Source organism: Melitaea cinxia, chromosome 6, assembly GCF_905220565.1.
Source record: "Melitaea cinxia chromosome 6, ilMelCinx1.1, whole genome shotgun sequence".
NCBI classification, from domain to species: domain Eukaryota; kingdom Metazoa; phylum Arthropoda; class Insecta; order Lepidoptera; family Nymphalidae; genus Melitaea; species Melitaea cinxia.
The window spans coordinates 6752019-6775800 of NC_059399.1; the positions used below are offsets into that span (position 1 = coordinate 6752019).

At 31.8% G+C, this 23782-nt stretch overlaps 1 protein-coding gene across 1 annotated transcript in view; it reads right to left on the bottom strand.

The window, feature by feature from the left end:
* Positions 1–23255, bottom strand: part of LOC123654280 (elongation of very long chain fatty acids protein AAEL008004-like) — a 31105-nt gene extending 7850 nt beyond the window's left edge. Inside the window, exons 1-6 of the mRNA XM_045590192.1 lie at positions 23046–23255; positions 3882–3942; positions 3215–3283; positions 2461–2543; positions 2187–2294; positions 308–391 (exon numbers count right to left, since the gene is read on the bottom strand). Of these exons, the coding sequence (XP_045446148.1) occupies positions 308–391; positions 2187–2294; positions 2461–2543; positions 3215–3272 (333 nt within the window). The 5' untranslated portion in view covers positions 3273–3283; positions 3882–3942; positions 23046–23255. The remainder of the gene's footprint in view (positions 1–307; positions 392–2186; positions 2295–2460; positions 2544–3214; positions 3284–3881; positions 3943–23045) is intronic.
* Between the last annotated feature and the right edge of the window lie 527 nt (positions 23256–23782).

The following is a 23782-nucleotide window of genomic DNA, read 5'->3' on the forward strand; positions in this document are numbered from 1 at the left end:
ATGTTGTTAATATTAATCGACAATTAATTACGATAATGAAGGATTAATAATTTGTCTCCAACAAATTATGATAAATATTTGATCGGGGAGCTAGATCAGAGTACACTTCAAATCACTTAGAATGAGAGCCTCGTACGGCGAAAACGATTATCAATTTAAAATGTAATTCTTGATTTTCTTTCTTAATGTTAATGCTAAAAGTGAAGTGTCAATAAATTGTGGAGGTTGGGATTTACTAAGTTATCGTACTAAGGGAACAGAAAACACCGAAAGGGCTAACTTGGTTTAAGTACTATAGGTAATTCACCCTCATCGTTTGTGGACTTTTCGAGTGGTCGACCGGCTGACATTGAAAGTTATACCTGCCTGTGAACCAGCCACCGGCCCCGATCTGAAACAATATGCCGACACCTGGCCCTGTGTTATTCCAATATTTGCATAGCAAGGAGTGCATGCCTTCACACACGCAGAGCCTCAGTTAATCACCATATACCGACTGCAGAAGTACGTAACACATTTTAAAGAGCAAATGCGTGTCACACGTGTAAGAACTCTTATATAAAAATTTGTAACTGATAACCGTTATCAATATCATTTTTAGGTCGTTGGACCTAACTACTTTACCTTTTTATGCGTTACATATGCGAGTATTGCATTTGCGCTTTAACGTTAGTGTATAATAACTAAACATATACATTTCATAATTTTTGTATACCCTTATTACCCTATATTGTAGTATCTATGTACAGGTTGATATATTTCTGAAAAAAAATTCGATGTCTATATACAATGAGGTTAGTTCCGAGCATAATTTGAGACGAACATTGCTGGACGTGTCGTCACTTACTCTATTAGCAATAGGATTGTCAGAGTAGTCCACAGGTTGGCATCGTAAGCTGTAATGATTCAGCCAGCCTCCCATCAAGCTCTGGGTACATTATATCAAATCAATTTATAGGCTACTTACTACTTTATAAATTAACCACTATCTCACTACGTGTCTTAAATCTTTTACCAATATTATGTTAAAATAAATAGTAGGTACGAATTATTATGTTGTTTGAATTGAAATGTTAGGTTTATTTAATCAGTAGTTGGAAAAACGGGCATAAATAATATATACTTTTTACATATATAGCTATAGTTAGAAGTTGAAACAAGTTAAAATAGTAAACCATTAAAATAACATTAAAATCCATTTCTACATTAAGAATTATCAGAATTCGCCATGTTTAATTATGTAAATTATGGCCTTATAAACTTGATTTTTTTTATAATTAAGGCAAACATCGCCTTGGGCATAGTAAACATATTTGCATAATTATGTGTATTTATGTAGGAGGAGGCTGTTAAATTTTTAATCATTTACTGACTTCCCTTTATGACATAACTATTATTTTATACAAAGATAAGATGACGTATTTTATTGTAACAAATAATCGTCGAGTTTATTACCTTAAAAAAACTTTTTTGATTCCAAAAATTACTTTTACAATGATCACAAATATTTTAAGATTGCCTATGATGTACAAATACATAGATTGTATGGTGTTACAATTACATCTAATTTTATTTAGCAAAATAAAGTTTTTTTTTTTTAAATATTTTTTATCATTAGTTAATATATTCTTAAATATCCACTTAAAAAAAAGAAAGTAAATTTTAAATACCTGAAAGAAATGCTCTTAATTAATAGTAAAGAAAAGTTACTGTAAATAAAATAAAAAAAAAATATTCTTTATAATTGACATGATTAATAATTTACTATAACTACTAAAAAACATGAACTGTGCTTATGTTGTTTCAAATAATGAATCAAAAGTATAAGACCTTGGCATAACACATAAAACATGACTACATAGTTAGAATAACAGGGTTAATAACGTAAAATATGTGGCAACTTAACAGAATTTACTACTATTGACTCATTACAGCTCGTTGGTTCAGTTTGCAATGACTCTGCTGTCTGCTTCAGGGGTAGTGGGTTTGATTCCTGTCTTATTAATGTATACTATATATATATATATATAACATATATATATATATATATATATATATACTTAAAATATATCAGCTGACTATTATCTAAAACACAGGTGTTAAGTTGCTTACCTCAAAAAGAGGACTGTGAATATTATATTAAACAGAATTATTACTATTATTATTATTATTACTAGGAAACTTACCTCATAAAATAGCCATGCACTGAATATAACTTGTGCAAAGTTGTAAACTATTAAAACATTTTTTAATTCATAGGGTTTTCTGTTTTCCATAAAACGTGGTCCTAGAACCTGAAAAATAAATACAAAGTTTAAGCAAGAATTAATGAAAGTTTTCAATATTTATTGTTGATTTAAAAGTTAGTCTAATATTTTTTTTTAGAAAAATATACTTAATTTTTTTATATATATATTTATATTCGTAATTAAAACATACAAAATTATTGAAATGAATTACCTTGACTAGATAAACATAACTTAGACATATTAATAAAGTAGGAAATGGGGAACTCATCAGGAACCATGGATTTGTCCGAGGATCTGAAAAAATATGTCATGAATTTTTATTTTTTAAAACAATACACGCATTACTTAAAATTAATATACATGTCCTTCATTCTTATAGGTACCAATATTTTTTAATTAAACCAATAAAAATATGACGGTAATATCATTTAAATACAATTTCAAAATAATAAACATATATCAATCATATAATATTCTATATTATAGGATTTTATACTATTCAAGGGTGTCAAACAAACATACGGCCAATCTGATTCTAAGTTGTTACAGTAGCATCGCAAGAATATTGCCGACCATGCTTTCAACCCTTCTCAGGAGCTCTAGTCACCTTACTCACCACAGGAACAGAATGTACTGTACACTACTTGAGATCAGTATTATTTGGCTGTGATCTTCTGTAAGGATGAAGTACTTCACCAGTTGGGCTGTTCCAATTTTTGAATCAGCATATTTCTTGCTATGCTCTACCTTAATGAAAATCTAATTTCCCCAGCGAGGTTACGAGAAGCTAATACCAATATGGTTATATTTGTTTTAAATTTATCTAAAGTATGACAGATTTGACACAAAATAAAATATAATATTTTTTTTAAATACAAAATTATTAAAAAAATGTTCTAGTGGTTATGGGAATAAATTATCACTTAAAAGGTTGACAATAATAATAATAACAATAATAAGCTCACCTCCATATTTATCCATAAAAACGTGCATATCATTAATATATTGGAGAATTAGAGCCATTTTCGTGCTATCTGAAAAAAGGTGAGGTATATAATGGAAAAAGAAGAAGTATTTTTTGTTTAAGGCGAGGATGAGATAACATCGAGGTAATGTACCTGTGTCGGAGGAGCTCTGACACAAGACGTGCGAAACATCCAACTATATCACTAATAATAGTTCATTATACACAATTTGTTTTATATAATTTTGAGAAACATATTATGTTATTTTCTTTGATAAAATGTCATCATAGGATATTATAACGTAGACTTAAACATTTTATTTATTATTTTTAACTACTTTTGCTTGCCCCTACTTGTTATTAGTCACTGACTGTTCTGTCTGTCCGGCCACTGGTTTATGAGGTTTCTGCGATAGATGGCGTAATGTAGTGACGTTGCTACAGCTTATATAGGTATACAATATTTATATAAAATTATAAATACCTATTAAAATGTAACAATAAAACCTTGACCTCAATGACAAAATACGTTTATTAAAATATAAGGTTTGCTTTTTCATTTTTCCAGTACTTTGTTTTGGCAAATGGTAAGTCTTATAATTAGTTTTTTTTAAGTTTATTTGTTGTTGTAACAATTTCAGTAGATGGTAAAGCAATTAAAAACTTACCTAAAAATAACTGCTAACGAGGAGACGGTAGAACACTTAGTTATCTTTAGTTGAAAGATTTCTGAAAAATAAAAATATTAAATATAACAAGTATAAAAAAAAAACACTAAAAGTTCTAACTTTTTAAATAATATAAAAGTTTTTATTATTCGGTAAACTATCTAAAATTGGCAGGTAGTACTTGTGCTGCTACTTATAATTAGACAGACATAATTATACAGAGATATTAAAATAGTCACTTCGAAATTAAAATATTTTATGATATTTGAGAGGTCAGTCGGTGTTTTTTGTTTTTTGACCTTCGTGAGAAGTTTGCAAGGAAGCCGATGAACAAGTAGTTACAATAACTAAAAATTATGACAAAATGAACAATTTTTCTGGAATTGAAATTGATTGACAAAAAAGTTCTAAAAAAATTCTGCGACACCACATATTTATTTTTTATGGTAAATTCATTATAAGCTTTTTTAAGGTGAAAATAATGCATATATTGCGATCGTTTTATAGACATGATTTAAATTCTTATCCAAATAAGTACCTAAGTTATTCATCACTAGTTTTTTTCTCTTTTTTTAATATAATTAGGTCGGCAAACAAGCGTACGGCTCACCTGATTGTAAGCGATTACCGTAGCTTATAGACAGACGTCTGCAGCACCAGAAACATCGCAAGCCGACCCTATCCCCAATCCCCCCAGGAGCTTTAGTCACCTTACTCACCAATAGGAACACAAGACTGCTTGAAACCAGTATTATTTAGCTGTGATCTTCTGTAAGGTCGCGAGGTACTACCCCAGTCGGGCTGTTCCATATTTTGAGTAGGAAATTTCCTGGTTTTCTCTACGTCAGTTTAAGTACAGGTAGTATTTCTTTTTAAACAAAATTTTCATTGTCTTTACTGTATTTCAATGAGTATTTTAGAATATCTTAGTTTTTAAAATAACTTATTGGTGATTTAATTGCATTATTATTAGCCTGTCATGTGAACTCTTACGAATGAAAAATACTTCGCCGAAAAGGCAATTTTATAAAGATAAACTTTGTCTTTACCTACTAATTATTAATAAAGGTATTAGGTAGCTTTAGGGCCTGTTTCACCTCTAATTGACTGGTAGCTAAGTCTCTGACAGATTATTAGGGTCTTATAGCTACTTCAGGTAAACTACAACTTCATAGATTTCATAACTCATTTACTATTGTTATCTGTTTTTTATAAGAAAGAAGTATGAATATACATAAAAAAGGTGGAAAATCAGAAATAAGCATAGGATTGTAGGTACATAATTGACTGATCTTGTATCTAGACGGGTAATTTACTTGTAGTCGTTCACTATTATTATGTGATTAACTACCTAGTATTGAATATTTTGTAACCCAGATAACAAGGTCTACTTTGACTCAAAAAAAAATTAGAAAAAAGCTATATGATTTACCGATTGCAAAATGTAAAAAAATAATAAGAGTGGTAATCCCGGATTAAGTTGCTAATCAATTTTTACTTACCTTCTAATAAAGCTAGTTATATGCGCAAGAGAGAGAAATTTAAATTATATGACTCTCATTTTGAAGGCCGGTACGATTATATTTGACGATAAGATTGAGTGTAACACGTGCTTGTTGGCAGTGTATTCGAATTTGTGACTAGACGTTCAAATCACTAAGTAATCTCAAAATCTAATAATGAAGGTCACACACCAAAACAAAAAAATTGCCCATGAGTTAGATACACTATTTATGAGTACACGCATTTATTTACATTTAATTATAAAATAAAATGTAATTATTGTAAAATTATTTGTTCGGTTTTATATACAATGTCTAGCGACTTTATAATTTAAACAATTCTTTTATTTAAAATAATTTTGCCGAATTCAATAATAAGTAGTATTGGTGTTGACAAATCATATGGGTGTTTTATTATAGTTTTTTAGGCTTTTTACATTGACCTACTTAAATTGTGTGAATCAACTCCATTTCTTTGATGGTTAAGTTTAGACGCGACACATTAGTGATAAAATTGATAAATCATTGCTTGGATAAGAATTACAAAGTAAATTAAGACTTACATGTTTAATAGCCTTACATTTTTTCATTTATATGTTTCATTTGGAATTTAATGATAGGTGGTACGTGTTGCTTTTATCTTTTGTAATAAACTAAATGCTGATAATACAAAAGGGTACGTGCAATTTACGAATCAAAGCATACAAGTAACGTAGAGTCACAACGGTGTATTTAATAAGTATACACACATATAAGTAGGTGGATCATCTCTGCTGGCTATGTAGATATAAGTTTTGTAATTTAATTTGGCATTAGATCACCGCTTGTTTGAAACGTTGATTCATATATTTCGAGTTTTAGAGTTAATACGTACTTATTTGTGATCCGATTATTGTAATGGCTTTGCTTTATCTTAAATACACACTTATGTAAGTGTACCTAACAATAAAGATCTTTATTCAGTTATATTTCATTAGTATGAAACGTTATATCTATTCGAGATACTAGTAATTTCGTCACATCAAATAATATTACGTGCTACAGTTCATTATAGTGAATGGTCGCCTAACCATGAAGAAAAGCATTTCTTCACGTTTTGCGCGTCAGCATATGATACTATAATGTTACACATTGTTCCATTCGTTCTTGATTAGATAAATAGATAAGATTAGATATTAAAGCAATGTTTAAACAAAGCAAAATATATTTTAGTTAATTGTTATAGTGTTTAATGTTTTTACAGAGTATCACATTATAGCTCGTGATAAATATAATGTTTGTATCACTTATCTTATAATTTTAGCGGTACCTACAACAAAATCAATTACTGCATATTTTGTAAATAATGACGTAACGTGTTTCAACACCAACCCACTATCACAAAACATTGGTTGGGAATGCAAAAAAATTACAAATATAGACCGTTCCCAAGTTGGTTGGTTTGTATTACATTTATATATATATTTATTGTTGTTAGCATAGTAATCTCTTAAGTAGGTCATTGGCTGCACGTCTAATTACGTAATATGGAACCGCGCTCGCAACTCGCGGTTAGTTGCATTAAGAACTCTTCTCACCTGCAAGAAAATATTTTCTAGACAATAATAGTGTACATTAAACGAGTTTAATAAATTAGAATATATTACAAAGTTGTGCATAGTTGCTCTTAAACAAACGACAAAGTGTTAACGAAATATTTAAAGTAGGGCAATGGCCTCAGTAAATATACATAAATAACAGATATACAGAATACTTGCAATGCAATTTGTGTTATTATTTTGTCTACATAGGTATACGATACAGACGTTTCATGAATTTAATAATTCTACGTATTCAGATTCTAGACTATGATTCTTCACTATGGTGGGACCGAAGATTGATTGAAGATTCGTGCCCGACTTTGCCGAGACCTACTCATACGTTTCAGGTAAGAGGGCTCTCGGTGAGAACCCTACGTTGGACGGGATCCTACAGGTGCGCGGGATGGGACAAGAACTGCTAATGCGGAGGTGGGGGGAGGACCTGGCGGAGCAGCTGTATGGCACACGCGTAACGGCTGCCTTGCGCCTAGTCCTTGAGCGGTGGGTGCGCCGTAAGCGCAAGCCCCTCACCTTCCGTCTGACGCAAGTTCTCACCGGGCACGGTTGCTTTGGAGAATACTTGTATCTGACAGTCCAAAGGGAGCCCACGACTGGATGTCGAGATTGTGGCGCGGCGGTGGACTCGGCCCATCACACCCTCGAGGTGTGCCCTAGATGGGCGGCTCTGCGTCGCTATCTGACAACAGTCCTCGGAGGGGACTTGTCACTGCCGAGTGTCATCACCGCGATGCGCGGCGACGCAGATCGGGGACCCTCCAATTAAAGCGGCTGTAGGCTCCCGCAGGGGTTTTGGTCGGTATTGCACCACCAAGTGCTGAAGCCGACATACGGTCTAGGAATGCCTACCCAGGCATCCTGGATATCACCCGTAAATGGGTTCCCCTGCGATACGAAAAAAAAATATCGTGCGTTATTCTGCTATGTGGTTACGGTAGTAACGAATATAGCCACCTTCTCTCTTCCTGTGGGCGTCGTAAGAGGCGACTAAGGGATAACACAGTTCCACTACCACCTTGGAACTTAAACACAAACTCGCATTTAGGGCGCGAACTTTGGGAGGCCTATGTCCAGCAATGGACTGCGATATGCTGAAGTGTTTTTTTATGGATGGTCCCCAATAAACATAATTAAATATGTCTTCGATGTGGAAAGAGATAGGTAAAATAATAAAAATGTTATATATTAAATTTTGCATCAAATCGTTTCAATAATCAAAATGTTTGATGTAGGTACTTAATAGTTTTTTCCACATAAGATAATTCCATTTAAGATAAAAAATATTTTAGTAAATTAAATAAGAAGCGTAATTAATATTTTTGTAGGCACCAATTTAAATACAAAAATTGCAAAATTACTCGAGTCGGCTAGATAGTATATACCTACACGTGACTATTTATATGTTTTCGATTATTTTTAATAATCAGAATTGTGTTTTATGAAAAATTAAAAAGGTCGAAGTTGCTCTAAATATTATTTATGGTTACGGAAACTTTAGCCGAGAAGAATGTTAGATATAAAAAACTAATGCGTAATATAGTTATGACATAATGAAGCAGTTATTCTTCCATTGCATAAACAAAACAAGAATATTGCGGTAAATTTTGATATTTAATTGACATTTGACATTTAAATTATGTAATATATGCATATATTATTGTTTATGATATACAAAATTACAGCCCAAGAGTCAGCGATGGGTATGTTTAATTTTTAGAGGAGGTCTATGTCGAAAACAAGCTGTTTCTGTAAACCGAACGCCCATAATGCATGTAATGCACAATTTTATCGGATACCTAGATTTTGCGTTAGAATTTTGCAACGTTATATGTTGTATTTTAAATTTTATTAAACAATTTTTGTACCTAAACTCGTGATGCAAGATAAAGTTGATCAAATGATTATTCATTGATCAGCTTCATGTTAGTGCTATTGCATGTTGTTGTTTAACGGCGGCACTTGTGCATTAGAGCAAATGAGTGTGACTAATGTTAGTGCGTCTATAAGGTTAGAATTATTAAAGAGTTATTGAGAAGCTCACATATCGTTTTTGCTACTTTACTATGGAGTGTTGAAGAACGAAGTACAATCTTATATACAATTCAGCTGAAAAAGTAACAGATGTTAAATTAGGTATACTTCGTTCAAAATTAGACCGAAATGGGGCTAACATCACAAAAAGTATGACATTATTTCGAAAAAAAATCGAAAAACATTTGATATTATACTATATATCAAATTATATTATTAATGTGAGATAACTTTGAAAGTCAATTAATTATTATGAATATAAAGTGTCAATTATGATAAAAATTGTAAAAGCGAAAGTATTTCTATCCGTATATATTTACCTCTCCTTATTATTTAATTTTTAGCACTTTAGTTGAAAATTAGCTTCGTGCTACAGTGGCGTCTCCTATTTAATTACTTTGAACGGACACTTTCTGATATTATAAAGATGATGCTCCTGTCTTCTACACTCCATAACTTTACTAAGTGGTTGCGCCTAAAAAGAGACTGTTCCAAATAAAGTCCATCTATTTAAACTTCCCACATTTAATACTTTAAAGTCTTAAACCAAAGAGATATCGTGTACTTTGTTACCAGTAACAAATTATAAAAGTGAACCACCATTCATTGCTTTCGCACTGGCCATTTTGCCAGGGGCTCTGTGCATAGCCTCAGGGGCGGTCAGCGTTACTCAATTTATAAAACATGCCAATATAATATGACACTGTTTAGTAATAACATCCAATTGATATGTAACAATTTCGCAATAGTAATGATAAAATACTATCAGAACCATGGATTAATAGGCTAAGTTACCAATATTATTGCATTCATCATCATTCTAGTCATACCAATGTAGTAATTATATCAGTAATATAAGATTATTATTTAATTATAATAATCTTGGGTAAAGATAAGAATGAAAGCTTCACAATAATATCACAAAATATTTTACAATGTATGTAATATATTTTACAATGTATGCGCAAAAATAAGAAAACACAATGAGCAATCGTATAAAAATGACAGATTCCAAATTAAAATGTAATATTTTGTTTATTTTTAATTGTAACAGTATTTATGTCTCGACTATGTATATATATATAATATATTAGGTATACATAAAAATAACAGTCGAATTGAGAACCTCCTGCTTTTTTGTTGTTAACTATGTTGTTATTCTAACCTTTTATTAAAGATATCAGTTACATTTCTTTTTAATTTTCAGTTTCAATTTATTAACATTCTCGAGCGTATCATCATTGGCCTTAGTTCGTCTATTGTAGACGATTTAGACAGTGTCAGACAGACACTGTGTCGGCTAGGACACTTTTCAGGAAAACGCAGAGTTGCCTAAGCTCTGCGCCACCCTCTCGACCTCTCGACCTCACAGGAACGACGAGTCGATACGTGTGGAGCCAGTTCGGCTGCCGGAGTCTTTCGCATTTTAGAGCTATGCCACGAATGCTTGACGGATACCCCATTCCGGGTTTCAAATGATGTTTTCCTTCTCCAGGGCCCTAATGATTTTGAGCCAGGTTTATCCCTCGGTCGCCTTTTACGACTCCCACGGGAAGAAAGAGGGGGTGGTGCTATTCTACTCGGCCGACACCACACGGCAAGCGTTTATCATCTATATATTAAATACGTGAAGCAAAAACTTTATACCCTTTTTTACGAAAATTGCGTGGACGGAGGAGTATGAAATTTCACATACGTATGATTTATATGTATAGAGAAGAAGTGTAGAATGCTAATATTTTTTAAAAATTATGCATAAAAATAGTTTTTTTCAATAAAAAAAATATTACACACACTACCATGTTTTTGATACACACGCGTCAATCGAATCGAGAGTAGATTATATTAATATATGTATACAAACTAGCTGACCCCGCAAACGCTATTTTGCCGTATATGTTATTAACCCCCTTAACCCCCAGCCCCTGATAATTTAGGGGTATAAAAATAGATAGTGGTACCTAACTAACATCGTGACACAAGAATTTTATATATAAGATTATCTGGCCCGGCAAAAATTCTCTTGCCGCTAAACGCTATTAAAAAATAGTGATTGGTAGAAGGGTGAACATTTAGGGTTGTATTTCAATTATTACTGGGACTCCTTTTTAAGTTTTATCGGCACGCACATTTTATCAACTTAGTTTTATTATATAAATATGATATATGATTACACGTCACGTTGTTTGTTCGCGATGGACTCCTAAACTACTAAACTGAATTTAATCAAATATGCACACCGTGCGCAGTTTGTTACAACTTGAAAGATAGGCTATGTTTTATTTTGATATATGTAATTATTATATTTAAGAAAAAAAAAAATAACGCAGTACGAAGCTCGCCAGATCAGCTCGTAGACTATAGATTAATATTGTCTTTAATCAATGTCAAACATAATAGCTAATAACTAATATATATATATACACATATATATTGGGCGACCTCTAGTATTTATAATTTAGAGACGTTTATCATTAAGTTCCACAACAATAAGTCTTTCATTCATGTTAAATTTAAGTAGCAAAATTAAAACTTAAATTATAATAAATATTTATAAGATAAACTATTAAATATTTTTTATTTTTTTGCTTCATTTTAAAATATATTTCTGTTATACCTTTATTAAAATTTAATTATTTTATTAACCTTTTTTTATTATGGTTTTGCACACAATAGACTTAGGTACTTATTTCTAATTTACCTAATAAGTGCGTTTACTTTACTTAAAATTCAAGTAATAACTACCTATATTTATTAGAAGTATCCGCTCAAAGACAGAATATAAATTAAGAAAATTAAATACTTCCATATTATGGTAATAATAATACTACACGATTGCGTGAGTCACAAACTTTATAATTCAAAATGGAGTGGGGAAGCCCGAATGATATTGACATTCCATTGTTGTCCAGTTGGTGCGTATCTCAGGGTATGGAGCATATATTAAAGGTAAACGCAGTGTTTACAACCTGAACCGAGGCCGTAGAATTGTCGTATGTGGATCAAAATTAAAGTATTCGCCAAGTTTTTATAGACCGCCTCTACTACATTAAGGGTATTGTTTCACCAGTTGTAGATAACGCTATTTGACCGTATCCGACAGATAAAAGTTTTTGATTCATAATTCTTTGTTACCATTTATTTATATATTCGTAATTCACATCGAAATATAGACCAAAAAAGATACAATATAAGATGTAAAAAGGCGATCTTATCGCTAAAAAGCGATTTCTTCCAGATAACCTTTGGATGCAGGACACGAACTAGTAGGAGCGGTTAGAAGTGTGCACATATTAAGGAGGCATTATCAGACGTTTATCATTTATATACCTACATAGATATAAACTTCGAGGTAATGGACATACTTATGGATGTAAATAACATACCTACATAAGTAAACCGACGGCTGAAAACGATTTTCGACTAAGCTCAGTTAATTGAAGTGACCAAGAGTAATGCCGATCAGATGTTATTCTCAGATTTTTCACTTTATAACAAAAATTCAAAACAAAATTGTTGAAAAGTACAGGAGTACAAGCTACTGACTAGTTTTGGACTACTCACGACATAATCACTTGGGACTTAGAAGGATTAACTTTTAACCCGTACAGCTCCATTTAAAAATAAGGTCCAAGTCATTGTTCAGTTGGTAAATACTTGTGGGTTGATCAGCCAGCTTAGACTAAGTGTATTTTTGAAGATCGTTTGCATTCAAGTGATCGAGAGAAGATAAGTTTGTAGTTAATTAATTTATATATAAAGAAAAAAGAGCAAATACATTAGCCCAGTCAGAGAAAGACTCTTGAACTTGCAAACGCTGCTGACGCCTATACAAGTAACTTTGAAACCAGTTAATTACCGGTGGAGATATGTTAAACAACAGTATGTCGAAGTCCCCAGTATAAAGGCATTATAAAAAAAAACAAGTAAAGCCAGAACCGTAAGTTTTCAATTGTCCATTGAGTGTCTGATGTCACCAGAGATTTTGACAAGTGCTGTTACCGTGCTATGACCCCCCGGAAACTGGATTTAAATGGATTTAGAAGATGTTAAAGGAATGGAATGATACTGTTGGTGAACCAGACTCTCTAAAACCTTGGACAAGAAAAATAGTATAGATATTAGGCGAAAGTCGGAAAAGTCAGACGGATTGGATTTCTATTCAGAGTCAGAGGGATTGGTTAAGGTTATATGAGCATCTTTCCAACAGGAGGGAAAAGTACTAGATGCGAAGGAATGATTGATGGCAGGAATGATGTAGTCAATGATAGACACGATCATTTTTCGGCTAATTAAGTCACAGCCTACTGCAATGGAGCTAACAGCAAGTACATTCTCTTTAACACCACACTCAGATCATCATCATCATTTCAGCCTATTGCAGTCCACTGCACACACTCAGATAATTGACTAAAATTAAAAGACGAAGACTCAAAAGGAGTACGTAAGGCTGAAAGATTGTTAATAGTATTCGATTTAGTGGAGTACTATTGATACTACGAGAGTTAATGAAGTCATTGTTAATGTCGACAGAATTTGTAGGAATGCATTGCTTAAATTTGCCAAATTCGAGTGACTTGAGGAATTTCCCTACCTTGGCAGAGTCTGCTTTCTCGAGGACAGATTAATGGATATGGTATCGTTGTGCGTCTCTACAATTAATGTTGCAGCGATTTTGAATCTTTCTTTACCTTTCTAAATTATGTAAACTCGAATCGGACTTGTACCTCGCTTTAGCCTTGTTTCTCTGGTCCTGCAGCTTTGATTTCGTCGGCCTGCCGTGGAGCAGGAAGATGCTTAATACGAGCAGGACGTATAGGGGCGTGAATATCAAATAATGACATTTTTTCATCAACTCCAGACGCGTTAAATACCATCGACCAATCACTCCCGGCAGCATCCTCACGAAGTCCAAATCCATGTCACTAAAATTACGCTGCAGAATAATGCGTGACTTTGCTCTAGGGGGTCTTATTTTGTATGAAAGAAATATGTGATCATGGTAGGAGAATGCGTTGGCCGAGCATTGACCATGATTTTCAACGTGGTCATGTGAAGAAACAAGAATAAGGTCTAGGAGAGATGGAGCACATTAGAAAAGTATTAACATCATACGCATATACTAATCTTAAAGTTATAGTTTATTAACTTAGGAGAAGCAGGTCCTAATATTATATTCTACCTCCCACTGTCAAAGTCTATTTGTATCGTAACCCATCCAATAGCATTATCCACATCTGGTGAAACAGGCTCTAAATATCAAATTAAAGTTAAAATATCCGTAATATATTTCAACTGTACTTTTTTTTAAGTGCGAGTCGGACTCGCACACCGAAGGCTCCGAACAAACAAAATTATTAAAAATATTTTTATTATATGATGTAACAAAAAGTTTATGCTTTTGGTAATTTTTCTTCTCTATGCTATAAGAGGTTGTTTCGTATCAAATTTCAAGATTCTGAGTTCACGGGAATTACCCTGTAGGTTTTGATTCCCTAGCGAGTGTCGAAAATTTGCAGCATAATCGGCTGTATCTTTAGATTGCGTTAACTTAGTAGTTTAATTTTTTCACAACTGCAAGGTCCAGTAGACCTAAAATTTTAATATAAGTAACAGCTTGATATCTCCACGCGTTCCTCAGAAAAACGATCTTGACAGACAGACGGACAACAAAGGGATCCTATTAGGGTTCCGTTTTTTTCTTTTGAGGTACGGAACCCTAAAAAAAATGAACAATCATATAAAAATGTCAGATTCCAATTTCAAATGTTATATTTTATTTACTTTTAATCGTAACAGTATTTATTTATGGCCAGATTATGTATATTTTGTACGAGAATGTTAAATTAAACGCAGATTAACAGCAGAAAGTAATATTTTATTTCAAATATTGTTTTTGTTTATAATGTTGTTAATTAAACAAATTAAAATAGTTGTGATGTTTCTATGAGACCTCACCGTGTTAATGATTTGACAGTCAACATTTGTATCAAATTGTTCATTTTCCTCTTGTAAATAAAACTAGTTGTAAATACACTAGTTGTATAAAAAAGTTTCTAAATATTTCTCTGATTTCTAGTTTAGTTATACATTTAAAATTGTCTGATTTTTTTGGAGCACAAAAAATAATTAAATATATAATTTACTTATTACATGTTACAACACATCTACGTATTATTAGTAATAGTAAAACAACGCCATCGACATTGACAGTGGAATAGCGCATGCCTGCACGCTATTTGTCAACGAAAATGCCGCTTTGTAATTGAAATAACTTTCAATGTATTACAGCGACGTGTGCACACGACGAGCGGCACGACACTGTGAAAGTATAGAACTAGAGATACATATATCTCATTAATAAACTTATTATTTCGTATGTTAACACTGTTTTGTATATTTTATTGTAATTATATCAATAGGATTTTATTTCAAAATTATGATAAACAAATAATATTTATACAAAATACCTATAACAGGCGACTGTTACTTATAACACAAGCATTAAGTTGCTTACCATAGGAACAGACGACCGTATTCGAATTATTTATATATTTATTTAATGATATCATTACTGTATATTTATTTATACTACATATTTAAAAATTGTTGTAATAATCAACGTATTATAGTATTCTAAGCAAATTTACAATAAAAAATTGACACTTAAATAATTGTGTTTGCTCGCAAACGAAAAAAAAACCGACTTCAATTACACCGACGAGAAATACAACGTAGATCGACGAAAACATAGTCAAGTAACTACGCGTTATCAAAGATTACTCAAAAAGTAGTTATCAGATCTCAATAAAATTTATATGTGACCACATGACAAACATCAGCTTTCGATTAAATTAAAAATTATTAAAATCGGTACACCCAGTAAAAAGTTATTACGGATTTTTAAGAGTTTCCTGGATCCTGGTTTCTTTATCATGGTACTAAACTAGGGATATCTTCTTTCCAACAAAAAAAGAATTATCAAAATCGGTATACTCAGTAAAAAGTTATTGCGGATTTTCAAGAGTTTCCCTCGATTTCTCTGGGATTCCATCATCAGATCCTGGTTTCCTTATCATGGTACTAAACTTGGGATATCTCCTTTCCAACAAAAAAAGAATTATCAACATCGGTACATCCAGTAGAAAGTTATGCGGTATAATACAACGTAGGTCGACGAAAAAAGCGTCAAGTAAAAACGCATTATTAGATATAGCTCGAAAAGTAGTTGTTAGATCTCAAATAAATTTAAATGGGACCAATCGGCACACACCACCTTTCGATTAAAAGAAAATTTGTCGAAATCGCTCCACCCAGTCAAAAGTTCTGATGTAACATACATAAAAAAAAAAAAAAAATACAGTCGAATTGAGAACCTTCTCCTTTTTTGGAAGTCGGTTAATTGTTTGTCTACTGGAGGCAGAGTCCGTTTCAGACACTAAGAAATCTCACGAATACTTTTAGCAACATCTATATTCTTTGTTTCTAAAGTTTGATATGAGTTTCTTGGAAGTGTTTAAAAGGCCTTTTCGGCCTTAGTTGTGTTAAGTTTTTGAATACCTACTTTTTATGGAAAAAATTTAAATGGCGAAGTTGTAGGTAATAAAATTATGTGGTGTCATGGGACAACCAGGTAGGAACGAAGTTCCTTCGGATAAGTTACTACTTGGAAGCAACACAAATTGAAAACAAAAATGTTGAATTTTATAGATATTTTCTAGTTCTTGATTTTTCTTTAAATTTTGTTGATTGGTTTTTAATTAAGTACATAAAAGTATTTAGGAAATTTAGTATTTTAGAAAATAAGAAATACTGTAAAATAAAATAAATCAAACCAAATAATAATAATAATAATTCAAACTATTAAGTGAAATAAAAAAACATATGGCTTTATTTATTTTTATCGACAGAATAAAATTACATAAATAATTTAAAAAAAGTTTAATAGTAATATTTTAGTTATACAAACGTCATATTATACAGTCGTGTGACTAATATTACGTCACTTCCGTTATATATTTTTCTTACGGTTTTAGTATCACATTTTTTTCAGTTCGCTCGCCCAGCGAAATGTCAAGCCTGCCATAAGGAACTTCGTTCCAAAAAGATATACAACTTTTGTATTTACATTTTTTCACATAACCTCAAAGTTCATGTGAAAAATTTTAAAAACCAAGATCTTGGTTTTTTATTTTTCTTTTACAAGAACAAATTTTTTTTACGAAATTTGTAGAAAACTTATATTTTTATTTCCCAAACACACTGTAATTTTTTTGATTTAAAATATTTATTTTTTCACCTTATTTTCAAGTCAATGTCGATATAGCACGCTCCTTTTTAATCGAAAATTCTCACTAATATCAACTTTAAAAAAAAAAAAAAAATCGGTGGGCTTTTTGCTTGTTGAAATCTCTATTTTCTGATGGTGTAAAAAATAAACATTTCTATTGTAAATGTTCTCAGAAAATGCAAAGTAACAAAACATTTGTATAGTAAGTAGCTCGTGCTTGAACAAATTGCCGATAATTAAGGGAGGTGTCAATTAAACTTGGCCAGCCATTCTATGACCAGCCTAGTGTTTCAACGCAGTTGCATATTTAAATATTTATTTAATACGCAAAAAATGTCAAACAATAATGTAGAATAAGCATATTTTATTCGAAGATATTTCTTACTTTTATTTAAGACAGTCAATCATCTTTATATTGCGATGGTATAATATTAAGTAAACAATTAAATTGTGTAGAAAATTTTCATAGATAAGGTTTTGAGCAAAATTCAAAATTTATTCAACATTAACGAAGGCCAACCCGAATTAAGTCACGGGCATAATTGTTATCGAAATATATATAATAACAGTTTGTTTTTTGTTTTAGCCTTGTTTTACGCTGCCTAAGCATAATATTTAAAAATTCACGAAATTAAACTAGAATAGTATAATTTTTAAAACAGGTGTAGGGTCAACTAATGATTTTACTATTTTTTAATTCAAAACAGTGAGAGGCATTGAAAGCTTTAAGGCCAACGTTTTGTAACAGTACAATCATGTTAATAATGGTAATGAAGACGATGTTCAAAACATCATTGTTAGAACTGCCTATAAATCTTAAATAGGATCGAATTTCGAAATTGTATTTTTCAAGTTTATGAGTATATGGCCGTCCTTTTTTTGCCAGGTCAAAATTGCTCTGTAAATGTTTTCAGTTTTATCTAGATATTTGATTTTTGCGCCCTAGAACATGAAAACGTCACATAAGGTGATACTTTGGAACCAGCCGTTCTATTTTTAGTAGTAACAAAAAGTGTGTATCGTAATGTTTTAAGAAATATTTTAATATTTAAATGAAAATTCATACAATAAATATTTTCATACCACCGCCATTACAAAAACAGTTTTCAGACAGATTAGCTAATTTAATGTTGCTAACAATATAAATTAAAATAATACAGTTCTAAATAAACTACGTAACCTTCACTATTTCTAAGAATTGCAATTAATTGGGTAAACGATGAGAAATAAAGTATATTCATGCGAATGATATGTGTGTGCATATGAAAGCTTGTAGTGGGGTATATACAATCTCTTACATAACGTTTACTTAGAAGTAGAGCATGACCAAATTGTTCACAGGGAATTGCTGCTGGATAGTAAGTGCCTTTATTAATTTAATAACTTAAAAACATACAAAAAAGCAGAAAATGTTCATGAGAGATATTTTCATGTATTTTTTATAAATTATAACAAAATTATATATATATAGTTGTACAATAATCCGCCACTAAGATGTTCTAATGGCGTCAGAACTATTTGTAATCAGGATAATGCGAGTGTTTTGTACTTAATCGTCTTTTAAAATGTATGTTGACAAAACTTTGATTAAAAATTGATATATTTAACACATATTTAACAACATAATTCGACATTTTATTGTATTAATAAAAACTTTATTGAAACAAATTCTCACTGCTGTAGTCTATATTATAACCTTTTTCATATGATTTAGTACTGACTGATTGACCTGTGTTTATAATTACACACTATTATTAATTATAGCCCCTTAAAACACACTATTATTGATTTTCAAGACTGGTAATTTTATGAGCAACTTTACGTTTGCATAAAAATGTTTGAAAATAATATGTATATGTGTATATGAGCTGTGTTGTCACTTTTATGTATAAAAGCATACAATAACATTTTACTCGCACTGTGCTATTTCTGTAAATATGTAGATACATAACGATCAACGGTTTGTTTACTCTGTTTGATCTTTGATCATATAAGGCAGCGAGCATACGAGAGTCCGGGAAACGCGACGAGTCCATTGTATTTATTGTCGAGTGAGTTGCACGCCGCTTGCGCAACACCCGTAGGCAACACGCTCGACCTTGAACTGAATTCGGCTGCGATCATTTTGCAACTAATCACTGGTCGTTGCGTCTTAGGTAGACAACTCTGGCCGTCGTCGGCACAAATGTAAACATTTACAGGCGTCGTCGATCTAATGTACGAGGCCGAAACGGACGTGCTCTCTGACACCGAACACCATCGAATAGCAATCCTCCTTTAATGTCCTCTACTCTGTCTTATATTATTATGATATTTATCATATTTCGAGGGAAAAATTTTCATATCAGGTGAAAACAGAAAATAGTAGGTCAAAGAACCAATATTGTACAAATGCTTATAATAAGTAGTAGCAAACAGCAGCAATTCTTATTATTGAATAATGGACATTCAAGGATTAACAACTTCAAGGTAAAAAAATATATATTTTTTTTATAATTTTTATGTAAGAATTGTGTATTTATTACATTAATATATCAAGCATCAGCTAATGTATAAGGCTCTTATAACACACTAGCTGTGACCCGTATTTTCACCCGCGCTAGTTTGAATAAAAAAAGGATTAAAATATTACGAGTAGCCTTCAGCTTTCCTCAGTAAGTAGTCTATCCACCACATAAATAACTTTTAAATTCGATCCGGTAGTGCCTAGATTAGCTATTTAAACAAACATAACAAACTCTTCAGCTTTATAATGTTAGTATAGCACAGATATGGTACTTTTTCTAAGAAACTGACAAGGCGTACCTGAAATGTGAAAAAATCTTGAATTTTTCTGTAATTGTAATATACCTAATTACTATAAAAATTATATTTGGTCGCTGGACGTGAATTTATTTGGTAAGTTAATTATAAGATGTAATTACTTAATTAATTAATTTACTCTTTATTATGTACTCGTATTATTATGTATGTCGTATGTGCTGTGTGGCTACGGCACTAAAGAATTTAGCCACCCCCTCTCTTCCCGTGGGTGTCGTAAGAGGCGACAAAGGGATAACAAGGTTCCACAACCACCTTGGAACTTAAGAAGCCGATCGATGGCGGGATAACCATCGAACTGCTGGCTTTGAAATACACAGGCCGAAGACGGGCAGCAGCGTCTTCGGTGCGACAAAGCCAGTACTGCGGTCACCAACCCGCCTGCCCAGCGTGGTGACTATGGGCAAAACACATAAGTTCACGTTATTTTTGGCGTGCACTTGTGGAGGCCTATGTCCAGCAGTGGACTGTATAGGCTGTAATGATATTATGTACTCATAAAATAATAATAATAATAATAATAATAATAATAATAATAATAATAATAATGTATTGGGCGGGCGGAGTGACATTCAGTAGGATAATAATAATAATAAATATTTTATTTAGATGAAGATTACATTATGAGGAAAATAAGTTATAAGTAATTTTTACACAAAGTTTGACAATACGATTAGCGAAGGACTGGTGCTCAAAAAAGGTATAAAATACCTGTACTATAAGTCACCAGGTCCCCCCCAAAGTTAAGAATACAGGATCATGTACTAAACTTGTCCAAATGGAGACAAGCCTCGCAGATGAATATAAAAAGAAGTTTACAATTTATAAAAGTACCTAAAATTAGTAGTAAATTATGAGACGTAACAAATTATAAAACGTTAACATTTTTTTGCTAGGCACGCTTGGTAATTTTAAAACATGTTCACAAAAACTTTGTTTTGTTTTTTATCTTATGAATGAAGATAGGTACTTGTGGATAGCAAATATTTTATAAAATATGAGATTACATTTTAACTTATCGTTTTATTCTTTAAAATAGATTTTGTTTAGTGCAAAAGCCATTGTAGCCATATAATTACCGCGTTTTACAACGACTAATCGATATTAATAAACAAAAGTACATAAAAGATTAATTAAGCGTGACATTGAAAAAACTAGTTCCAGTAAGGTAAAATTATCTCGAACCCACCTATGTAAATGAATATGTCTGTCTCATAGTTGGAATATTATGAAATGACCTCTAAAATGTTAAATCCGCGATTTAAAATGCTAGAGTCGTTTATTGACCTTCGAGGATTTCCGATGTTAGCTTTCCTTGTTTAGTTTTCTTGTCTCCGATATAACAGCTTTTATTTTTATTTCTTTAAAATTTCGATAAAACATTTTCCGATGTTGGGTGGAAATAACGAATGAAGAGAAAAAATTAACCTTGTCCCTATGTGAAAAAGTGATGTCAATCAAACACAACATTGACAGAATTTTTATCGCAGGGCAATTAATGACAAAACTGTCATTTTTTTTGAGAAAAATTCTTTTAAAAGTACATTTCTGATGTTTAAAGTACATTTCTTTGTTTTTTCGTTTTTATCGAAAGAACAAAAATTAATCCGATATAGGTATATATTTTCAAAAGATGTCATGTGAATATAAGTTACCTTTACCGCCTTATTTCTTCCAAAATGATTACTTTATCCACACGGGTAATGTTTGATGACACAAACAAAGTTTTAAAATATTAGGTACACAAAGTCAACACGAGGTGTCCTTATTTCGTTTTATTTCTAAGACTCATTCTCCATTCAACAGGATAGTTGTAACTTGTAATGTAATACAGGAAAATAATACGATTTCTCGTATTCTCTTGATCAATACCAGTTTTGTATGTACATCAGAGGATTATAGTGATTGTATACAATTAATTAAGTTTAAAAAAAACTTTAAGTCAAATTTACATTACAATATCTTCAGGGGCGCCGGGCGATAGAAGGGAGTTAATCTCATGTCATGTCAGTGGCCAGCCGACGTGACCTTACGTCACACGTCCACAGCTTTGCGCCGACACACGCGTAGGGAATACTAACGTCTACAAAACGCCTTGATGGATCCTTGGCTTCAAAACCGAACTCCTTTCTTAGACTATTTCGTTTAATGAAGATTTTTCATTTGGACCTTAAACAATAGCTCATTTTCTCAGCTGTAACCTCGTTTAAATACGTCACATGGTAATTTATTTTTCTGTTCATTTTAAAATGGTAAGATAATTAAAACTTTAAAATTTCCATACCAGTTCGTATCGTCATCAACTTTATTTCATAGACATGACCTTCAACGAGAGAGAATTAGAATATGTATTAGTATTTATGGATAAACTGAGTTTTTTATTTTATGCAATTTATCATTAAATCGAATGTTACGTAGGTATGTTAAATCGAATGTGAAATTTTTGTAGATTATATTTTACGTAGTACATCGTTGCATATGTATATTCGTAGTTATGAATTGAAAATAATGTTGTTAAGAATAATAATGAGGCATATAATATGTTTCTTTGTGTTGTCATTAATGTTAATCAAATGTTATTAAAGTACGCGTTAGCGAAAATATTTATAAATATAAATAAAATAAAAACCTAAATTTTTATTTTTGTTAATTATTTTGATATTTTGCAGTCATTGATTTTTATAACAAATTTTATTATCTATAAAACGTTATCAACTTTTGGTCTGTACAAGTTTTTTCTTTAATAAAATATATGATAAAATGGTTTAACCTATTTGATTATGTTTCGTCTTATCATTTAACGTACTTATACACATTTAACGTATTTCTGAATACAAGTATGACAAACCCGTCATACTCTATCACATGATTCAGACAACGCAAACTGATTTCATAATTACTTGTATCGTCATTATGTTCTCACCTGGTAGAGATCGTTTCTGCGGAACGTAGCGATTCTTTCCTAATAACTTGTCCAGTTAGAACACAGTCACTACCCGAGTGGACAGCGAATGTCCAATTCTACGGTAACGGTCAGAAGTGGGGGCGCTGTAGTTTCGAATGCGCGAATCGCGCGCAATTTTCTCGGCACTACGGCTACTACACCTGCGCTCAACATATAGGTTTGATCGATACTGACATCGCTCTACGTCCTCACGCTCTTTTATCACATCGCATTCACGCGCCTTCAACTTGACTTCTGGTGCCTTATGATTATTCTGTTTCACAGGACAGGATATTAATTGGAAATATTTTTATAAATGTTAATAATCATTGCAAAATAATTTATGAACACTAACGTAAATTTTCTGATAAAGTAATTCTTATTTAAGGTTCGTGTACGAAACTATGGTGAAAAGTTTTAATATAAAAATATCTGAATAGTAAATTTATTGAGCTATTTTTTTAACCGACTTCAAAAAAAGGTTACTCAATTCGACCGTATATAATTTTTTTAACCGACTTCCAAAAAAGGAGGAGGTTCTCAATTCGACTGTATTTTTTTTTTTTTTTATGTATGTTACATCAGAACTTTTGCCCGCGTGGACCGATTTCGACAAATTTTGTTTTAATCGAAAGGTGGTGTGTGCCAATTGGTCCCATTTAAATTTATTTGAGATCTAACAACTACTTTTCGAGTTATATCTAATAATGTGTTTT